This window comes from Entelurus aequoreus, linkage group LG06, assembly GCF_033978785.1.
Source record: "Entelurus aequoreus isolate RoL-2023_Sb linkage group LG06, RoL_Eaeq_v1.1, whole genome shotgun sequence".
In the NCBI taxonomy this organism is placed as follows: domain Eukaryota; kingdom Metazoa; phylum Chordata; class Actinopteri; order Syngnathiformes; family Syngnathidae; genus Entelurus; species Entelurus aequoreus.
The window spans coordinates 57,806,356-57,816,183 of NC_084736.1; the positions used below are offsets into that span (position 1 = coordinate 57,806,356).

The 9,828-nt window shown below is 41.8% G+C and overlaps 1 protein-coding gene across 3 annotated transcripts; it reads right to left on the minus strand.

Annotated features, from left to right (window-relative positions):
* Positions 1-1,312: 1,312 nt before the first annotated feature.
* Positions 1,313-5,693, minus strand: tm2d2 (TM2 domain containing 2). 3 transcript variants are annotated; one of them, XM_062051060.1, is made up of 5 exons: positions 5,557-5,693; positions 5,306-5,486; positions 4,175-4,262; positions 3,988-4,103; positions 1,313-1,842 (listed from the first exon to the last, which is right to left on the minus strand). In XM_062051060.1, the coding sequence occupies exons 1-5, from the start codon at positions 5,585-5,587 to the stop codon at positions 1,629-1,631; spliced, it is 630 nt and encodes a 209-aa protein (XP_061907044.1). In that variant the 5' UTR covers positions 5,588-5,693; the 3' UTR covers positions 1,313-1,628. The 3 variants fall into 3 exon arrangements, with proteins under 3 accessions (XP_061907044.1, XP_061907043.1, XP_061907046.1); XM_062051062.1 differs by adding an exon at positions 3,575-3,666 and having other exon boundaries at positions 1,697-1,842; positions 5,306-5,693; XM_062051059.1 differs by having other exon boundaries at positions 5,306-5,693.
* Positions 5,694-9,828: the final 4,135 nt, after the last annotated feature.

Here is a 9,828-nt window from a genome sequence, read left to right on the forward strand (position 1 = left end):
AGCCATACCTGGGCAAATTAAGGCCCAGGGGCCGCATGCGGCCTGTTAAGCCTTTCAATCTGGCCTGCCGAACATTCCCAAATAATTTTTTTAGATCTTTAAGATCGAAACTGTAGCCGCCATTATGATGTGCAGCGATGTTTTCAAATTACCGTAAGTATGAACTATACAAAGTATTTCAATGGTTGGAATATGCGATTTTGCATTATATACTACTTACTATGGTAATCTAAGTCACAACAGCTCAGAAAAGGCACCAAGCAGTGTGGGTGGGGAGCGTTTCCACAGAGTGTCAGCTTGAAATGTGGGTGTCAGGGACAGACGCGGAAGAAGATTTTTACAACAAAGTTCTAAAGCTTAGTGATATATCAAATATATCACATTTGTTTCAGGTTTTTTTTTACCCTTCGCATTCATATTTTGCTGTGTTTGTTGCATTTTTGTTGCGTTTCTTTTGATTGTAAAATATGTTGATTGAGAGGGGTATGACGTTCATATGTTGTCAATATTCAGTGTTTTATCATTCATAGTTAATATTGTAAATCATGCATTCTTTATTTTCATGTACATACCGAGTGACCGTTTAAGGCAGTCTGTCACAACGTTTTTAGCATTCAATCAGACATTATTGTGAGGTTTTGTATTAGTCTTCCTAAAATTTGTAACCTGACTCTCGCCAGATCCTTGTAGTTCGCTGAGCTCCACACAAGGATCTGGGCTTGAGGGCATTGCAAACTCCTTCAAGATAGCAAAAAATAATGAACCAATCAGGATTGCAGGACGGGATTTCATAGATGTGACGTAGCGCCAAAGCGACTGTTTGATTCATACAACAATGGTGACATGCAGCGAGGAGTCGTGTGCTGACATTGATTCTGCTATTGCAACTGTTTTGCGACATCGATCGTCTACTGACATTGCTGCGTTGTTTCAGTAAAAGTTCTCTAACTTTTCGCTCTGTCGTTATCCAATGTCGGCTGTTCTGTTTTGGATTTCCCAGCGTCGCTCTCATCAGCGTCACGGGTTGATTTCCATGTAAGTGGTTGAAGTAGCACGTCATTCAAGATAACGGACAAGTGGTTTATCCAATCACATACAATTTTTTTTTTTTTTTTTTTAAATGCCCCGCCTTCTGAAATACATCTCCTATGAGAAGTCCCAGATCCTTGTGTGGAGCTCAGCGAACTACAAGGATCTGGCTTGAGTCAGGTTATAAAATTTGGCCCCTCGAGTCAAAATAATTGCCCAGGCCTGCACTAAGGTCAATACTTATAATATCTAAATGGATCACAAATGATACAAAACAAAACAATTGTACCATGTTCACTAACTGTATTTGTAACAAACACAGAGGACCAGAGTTACATTTGTATGTTGACTGAACAAAACAAAAACATATATAATTATGAAGTCATTTTATAAAGTACTAACATTGTATTGTGTTTTTTTTCAGGTGACAGCTGCAAGTACAATCAGATTTTAGTTTTCTTCAACATGGAAACAACACGTACATTGGAATAAACGCAATATTTGGCAGCAGTCTCTGGGAACCTTGAGGCTTTGCAGGGACATTGTCTTTGGAGTTACATCAAACTAAGAAGTGTCCCAATTTGGCCTTGCTTTCCTGGTCAGTAGTAGTTGCACCAGTTGCTGTAATCACTAGGCATCAAGCCACCAGTAATAAGCAGGATCAAGTCCACAAACCACCATATTCCCAGGCCTCCTAGTGTGAGCAACTTTCCCACCGCTGTCCCTGTATGTCCAAGGCAGAAACGATCGACCCCGAAACATCCAAGGAAGAATGAATACAGCAGAGTGGTGATAAAATAGTGCCCAGTATATCTGTGGGGAAAAAGTATAATGTAAATAATGCATCGTGTGATAGTACCATGTACTATGTTTTTCTCTCTTGCCTTTCTGTTTGGTCATATCACTACATCAATAATGCAGCAGTACATTACCAGAGAACATCCTTTATGTTTAACAGCAACAAAAAAGCAGAAACAAGAGGCCCTTTTCCACCGCAGGAACTTTTTCAGAAACTTTCCCACTTACCCGGGTAAATAAAGTTACCCCTGTGTTTCCACCAAAAACTACCCGGGTAGATTTAGTTCTTCGGGAACCTTTTCGGAGTTCCTCCTAGCTGGGTGGGACTTCTCCAAGCTACCAGGAACTTTTCAGGGGCGGGCTGTGCTGTCGAACACTAATTGGTTGAACACAGTTGGGGGCGTTCCTGAAATGTGTTTTTCAAATACACGACCACCGTTGGAATATACGCAACAACTTTCTTATTTCTTGCTTATTTCTATTACACAGGGGGAACTTTATTTACCCGGGTAAGTGGAAAAATGCCTGCGGTGGAAAAGGGCCTTTTGTCGCTAAATCTGATGACTTTCCAATCCTTGTCAACTTTTGTTTTTTGGAAACAGACATTTTAAAACAAGCTATTAGTGCACTTTTGTGTATGATGTCACTAAGATGACTTATCAAAACAACACTAAATTAAAGTGGACTTTTTGTACAGAACGCCACTACAACAGTTTAAAACAAATAAAGTGCACTTTTGTTAAAGTACCCATGATTGTCACACACACACTAGGTGTTGCGAAATTATCTCTGCATTTGACCCATCACCCTTGATCAACCCCTGGGAGGTGAGGGGAGCAGTGAGCAGCAGCGGTGGCCGCGCCCGGGAATAATTTTTGGTGATTTAACCCCCAATTCTGCATGATGTCACACAAGATATTTCAATAAGTGTCAAATAAAAATGAGCTGCATAATAGGAAATCAAATAGTGTTCGTCCTTCGCTATGTGGTAGGTTACTGTGGACATTATCCCCTTTTGTTGTCGACTCTTTTTTTCATAAGGTGTTGATCTGGAAATGTTTGCCTCTGCATTTTGATGGTGTGGGCGTGTGGCACCGAATGGAGATGTTGACATGCGGAGTAAGCACTCTTCATTCTCTAGCAGGTGACTTTTCAAATGATGCTACATATTAGCAGTAATGCTACTTTTTGTAGAAACGCTTTTGCCCCACAATTGACAAATTACGGTTGTCTGTTCGACATATTCCCACTTGAAGCCAAACCACCGCCAGACGATGGACCCCCTGCTGTTTTTCTTGGGAATTAATTCTTCCTTCATTTGTTACCAGATTCGCACCTTCTTTCTCTCGTATTACCACTCGCATCACAGCTAACGTTACCCATACCGCTACCTCTCTGCTCCGCGAGGGCGTATACGTATGTGACGTATGACGTATGTAGAAGGTGTGCTTGCTGTCTGTGAGAAGAGAGACAAGAAGGAGTGGGAAGAGCCTGTCGTAGAATGCCAGCAGCTAAAAGCAACTGCGTGAGAATGTATACTCGAATATCACGATATAGTCATTTTCTATATCGTACAGAGACAAACCCGCCATATATCGCGTATATCGATATATTGCCCAGCCCTAGTTTCAAGCACTCCTTATTCTCTAGCGGTTGACTTTTCAAATGATGCTACACATTAGCTGTAATGCTACTTTTTGTATATATCAAGGCAAGTGGCGGGAATACTTCCAATCTGAGGAAGCACCTGGTTAAACAGGATTGTTCTCATGGCTGAAGAGTGCAGCAAAGTTCGATGTATGGCTGCAACTCCTGCATTTGGCACCTTTAGCGACTCGGCTGCAGCCAACAACACAGGGGAAGAAATGGCGTTAACATTTAGTGACGATAACAGCGACATCATCATCCTCTACGTCTGGTTCAGGTAAAAAGCTTACTGTATAAGAATACATTAGTTTTGCATTTTAACTTGCAATAGTTTAGCTAGGTTCCTCGTACTGTACTTTGTAATGTTAATGTAAAGTCTTTGCTTCACTTATTTGTAGTTTAATACTTTTCAAAAACCATGCGCACGCACGCACACACCTCAAACTGGCATTATGCCCACCCCTAATGCATATATGTAATGTATGTATATACTCGTTTGCCACTCCAACTTACTTGATGCAAGGTACATTCCCCCTGAGGAATTCTCTAGGCCCAGCACACTCAATATCATCAAGTGCAGTGCAGACAACTGGTGTGTGGTTCACTTCTTTCTGAGTCTGGCCTCCCCACTGTCAATAAAAAACTTAAATTTAGATGCTTTAAATATAGAGGACGTGCTTATATGGCAGGTTACACTTACCCCAACACAGCCATGACCCATCTCCAAAAAAGCGCTATGATTTCCAGCATGATCTACAGGGTCTTGACAGTAGATGAACTCCTCTGGTCTTAATTACAGAAAATATGTGGACATATAAAGTACTGAATGGAGGGTAAGAATAGTGACACACAGTGTTACATTATTTCAATGATTTTATATTTTAGTAGTTTATTAAGTGTTTCTAACAGGAGCGCAATTTATTTGTGGCAGTGGGTTGCTCGGTGATATATAATATAATATAATATATATACATATACATATAAATATATATATATATATATATAGTAAAGGCCAAAAGTTTGGACACATCTTCTCATTTAAATTTTTTCTCTTTATTTGTATGACTATTTACATTGTAGATTGTCACTGAAGGCATCAAAACTGTGACACCTGTGAAGTGAAAACTATTTCAGGTGACTACCTCTTGAAGCTCATCGAGAGAATGCCAAGAGTGTGCAAAACAGTAATCAGAGCAAAGGGTGGCTATTTTGAAGTTACTAGAATATAAAATATTTTGTTAAGTACATAACCCCACATGTGTTCATTCATAGTTTTGATGCCTTCAGTGACAATCTACAATTTTGATGCCTTCAGTGACAATCTACAATTTTCATGCCAATGTACAATTGTCATGAAAATAAAGCAAACACATTGAATGAGAAGGTGTGTCCAAACGTAATACATACACAGTACGGGCCTATATATATATATATATATATATATATATATATATATATATATACACACACACACACACACAGATCCCCCTTTACGATGTGTTTAGTAGTGAAATTTGCTGATCATCTTGGACACTTACATGAAAACAAGTATGACTCATTGGCAATTATGCAACGCAAACGATGAAATGCTCCACTGCTGCAACCCAACGCCACAAATAGACATAATGTGGGAAACACTGGAAGCCCTGCGACGATGCTAAATACAGCTCCAATGGCAATCACATGTTCAACCATTGCATTGATCTTAAGTAATCCAATCTTGATTCGATTTAAGACGTATACTTTGACCATCATGTTTCGTAGCAGATTTAGCATGTGTGTGTAAAGGCACAAGCTAGCGTTAGCATCACAGAATAAAGATGTTACTTACAAATAGCCGCAGAGGACGACTGCTGACAAAGCTTTGTACTCAAAGGCGTCTGTGTAATTCGTACTTCCTATTGGAACTTCATATTTCAATACTTCGGGAGTCTGCTCGCTGAAGGGAGTCACGGTCGAGGCAGGACCGCCGGTGGAAGCATCAGCGCTCGACGAGTTTTGAGAGTGGATCCCTTCCAAACATTGCAAAAGAATGACCGTCACTAACAGTAGAAACTGTCCACACAAAAGGATGTAGCTTACGGAAATCATTGTGAACGTCAAAGTAAAACATTAACCCGGTGATAATTCCTATCGAAAGTCATCATCAGGTTCTTCGTGGACAGTTTGTTAGATTTATTCTGCTTTTCCTTGTAATTTCCGCCTCGTCTTCTTCTTTGTGTTACCTGGTATGATTTTTTTGTTGTTGCCATTATACTGCCCTCTTCTGGAATCAATCGCTCATAGTTCTTATTGTTTTCTGGTTTAATGGCGGTTGGCAAGCAACCTTATGGTGTGCATTACCACCAGCTTTTAATATGGAGTGTGGACCGAGGTGGAACTGTAGCACCCTGACACTAGAGTTGGATGTAAAATCTAAAGTTGTATTAGTATGCATAAATAGAATATTACGCATTATGCAATGTTTTTCATTTTTAATATTCATCTCCGTGTATGATTCGTTATGAGTATTGGGAAGGGGAGCTGCGTCATTTCCGAGGTTATGTGTGTAATGCGCATGCTCAAGAAGAAAACCGGAAGTGAAACAGTGAGCAAGAAAAAGGAGGGATATCATAAAATGCCTGTAATATGAACCGTGGGCTTCTTGAATAAATATTGCACCGAAGAGACAACGTTTGGTCATTTTAAGGGGTGCAACATATTTTTGGTGTTTCCGCCCGGTCAGGCGAAGTTATCCCTGTGGAAATAAGTTTTGATGGAAACAGTGCAAGTGCAGTGAATTACCGAAATCAAGCTCGTTAATGATCAGCGAACAACGTTCACCCGCCGAAAGGAAAGGAGAACGTCTACCAAACAAGTTGAGTGGGAATCACTACTGACCGAAATCGAAAAGAAACGTGTCACGTTATCAGTACGTCATCTCAAATTAATGAGTGAAGAGTTGAAATTAGGACTTGCGGAAGAAGTGCAATTGTCATGTCGCTTACTAAGGAGAGAGATTCTGAATTACTTGGAAAGTGAGGAGATGACAACTTTAGAAGATGGAGGTTTGTCAATACTTTTGGCTACAAATGATTTCATCGATAACCATACTTGCCAACCCTCCCGAATTTTCCGGGAGACTCCCGAAATTCAGCGCCTCTCCCGAAAACCTCCCGGGACAAATATTCTCCCGAAAATCTCCCGATTTTCAGCCGGAGCTGAAAACTAAACTCATTAAGACAAGTTTTAAGGACACATTTTGTTGAGAAAGACGCCACAGAGCTATTTCATATGCTGACACGAATGTTCCAAGAGCCTAAAGAAACCCCTATTCAGTTCCTCATCCGTGCCATGGATCTTAGACAGAAAGTCCTTCTTACATCTGAGAGCAAAGATTGGCTTAAAGTATAACCCAGAACTTGTACAGACACAATTCCTTCAAACATTGCTGACTGGCTTAAAGGCCTACTGAAATGAAATGTTTTTATTTAAACAGGGATAGCAGATCCATTCTGTGTCATACTTGATCATTTCGCCATATTGCCATATTTTTACTGAAAGGATTTAGTAGAGAACAACGACGATAAAGTTCGCAACTTTTGGTCGCTGATAAAAAAAAAATCTTTGCCTATACCGGAAGTAGCGTGACGTCACAGGAGGAAGGACTCCTCATATTTCCCCATTGTTTACAATGCAGCGAGAGAGATTCGGACTGAGAAAGCGACGATTACCCCATTAATTTGAGCGAGGATGAAAGATTTGTGGATGAGGAAAGTGAGAGTGAAGGACTAGAGAGGCAGTGCAGGACGTATCTTTTTTCGCTCTGACCGTAACTTAGGTACAAGGGTTCATTGGATTCCACACTTTCTCCTTTTTCTATTGTGGGTCACGGATTTGTATTTTAAACCACCTCGGATACTATATCCTCTTGAAAATGAGAGTCGAGAACGCGAAATGGACATTCACAGTGACTTTTATCTCCACGACAATACATCGGCGAAGCTCTTTAGCTACTGAGCTAACGTGATAGCATCGGGCTCAAATGCAGATAGAAACAAAAAAAATAAACCCCTGACTGGAAGGATAGACAGAAGATCAACAATACTATTAAACCATGGACATGTAAATACACGGTTAATAATTTCCAGCTTGGCGAAGCTTAACAATGCTGTTGCTAACGACGCCATTGAAGCTAACTTAGCTACGGGACGGCGGCGGTTGTAGCTTTCGACGACACCCCAGCTGCCATCAGAGTCAGCAAGAAACATATACCCCAAAGTTACGTACGTGACATGCACATAGCCACACGCACGTACGGGCAAGCGATCAAATGTTTGGAAGCCAAAGCTGTACTCACGGTAGCGCGTCTGCTATCCATCTCAAAGTCCTCCTGGTTGTGTTGCTGTAGCCCGCCGCTAATACACCGATCACACCTACAGCTTTCTTCTTTGCAGTCTCCATTGTTCATTAAAGTTAAAGTTAAAGTACCAATGATTGTCACACACACACTAGGTGTGGTGAAATTTGTCCTCTGCATTTGACCCATCCCCTTGATCACCCCCTGGGAGGTGAGGGGAGCAGTGGGCAGCAGCGGTGCCGCGCCCGGGAATCATTTTTGGTGATTTAACCCCCAATTCCAACCCTTGATGCTGAGTGTGTCATGACGCGGAGTTGAACCCGCGTTTCCTCTGCACCTGGAGCTGCAGGCAACTCTGCTAACCCCTCTGCTGGCAGCACACTCAGACACACCTCTGCTCGCGCTGAGCACAACACGCCCACACAGCAACAAGCCTGCAAACAATCACTCATCAGAGCACCTGGACTTGACGAGGGGGAGCGGCATAAAGACCAGCGGACCCAAGGAACCTTTGCCAGAACGTCGGTAACCTTCCAGTAAGCATCACGTCTGGCATTCCTTTCCCAGTGATTTCCTCGTCCTTGTTTTGCTCTCTCTCTCCGTGTTTCCCCCTGGTTCATGCCCTTTTGTATTTCCACAGTGACTCACCTGACCCCCGTGATCGTGCCTTGTCACTCGACACCCATCCGGATTCCTAACTGCCCTCCTCGATCCACGACCTCCCTGCTCGGACCTAGACCACGCTGCCCTGCTCTTGCCCACGACCACTTGCCTGTCCACGAACTGCCTCTTCGCCTTGCCCCCTTGGATAACGACGAAAGATACAACCAACATTTACAGACAACAACCCTTGGTAACATTTACATTATTAATTTTACACATAGTCAACACTCACTCACTTTGAGTAGCATACACACGCCACATATTCATCAAAGGTTTCAAATAAACCTTGTAAACCGCAGTCCTGCCCTGGTTGTCGCCTCCTTCCCTTCTCTGATACACAACAGAGTGTCAAGCAGGGAGGTAATGGGTCCCATTTTTATAGTCTTTGGTAATTGCAAAAGATTCACCAACACAGATGTCCAGAATACTGTGGAATTTTGGGATGAAAACAGAGCTTTTTTGTATTGGATTAAATGGGTCAGAATACTTCCGTATCAACCATTGACGTCACGCGCGTACGTCATCATATCTAGACGTTTTCAACCGGAAGTGTGGCGGGAAATTTAAAATTGCACTTTATAAGTTAACCCGGCCGTATTGGCATGTGTTGCAATGTTAAGATTTCATCATTGATATATAAACTATCAGACTGCGTGGTCGGTAGTAGTGGGTTTCAGTAGGCCTTTAAGTGATGATGCTGTACGCACAAACATAAAACCTTACCTACAGGACCCATCTGTGTCAGATGAAGTACTGCTTGACAAGATGAGTGCGGCCTACAGTGTGGAGTTAGAAAGGCGAAACAAACTCTCAGCTTAAAGGCTTAAAGGCATTAAAGTGGCAATAGTTCAGGAAGATGAAGATGGTGATGATGTGCAGGTGTGTGCTCCAAAGAAAGACAAAAGTCACACGTCAAAGCCAAATCCAATAATAGACAAACTTGAAGCTAGTAATAAGGTAATCTGCTAAGACTGCAAAACCTTACTACACATGTTGCCTCTCTTGGTCTAATGAAACCAAAAGAAGAGAACATTGGGGCTAAACCAAAGCAAGATGACTCAAATGGTGCAAAAACGGAAACAATTCAAATGTTGTGAATGCCAAAAATAAAATGCAGAGGGTAAATGCACGCATTGTTACAAGTGTGGAAGCAATGAACATTGGGCTGTTGGCAGTCGAAAAGGAAAAATATCTAATGCTAATTCAAGTAAAATTGAAGTCTGTGATGTTAAGCTAAACCATGCACCAATTACAGCGAGCGAGGGACCATGGTCGCGCAAGCAGGAGAGAATGGCAAAACTAGTGGGACGAAGAAACCTCATTCAGTGCGAACTTGGCGGTGTACCCACAAC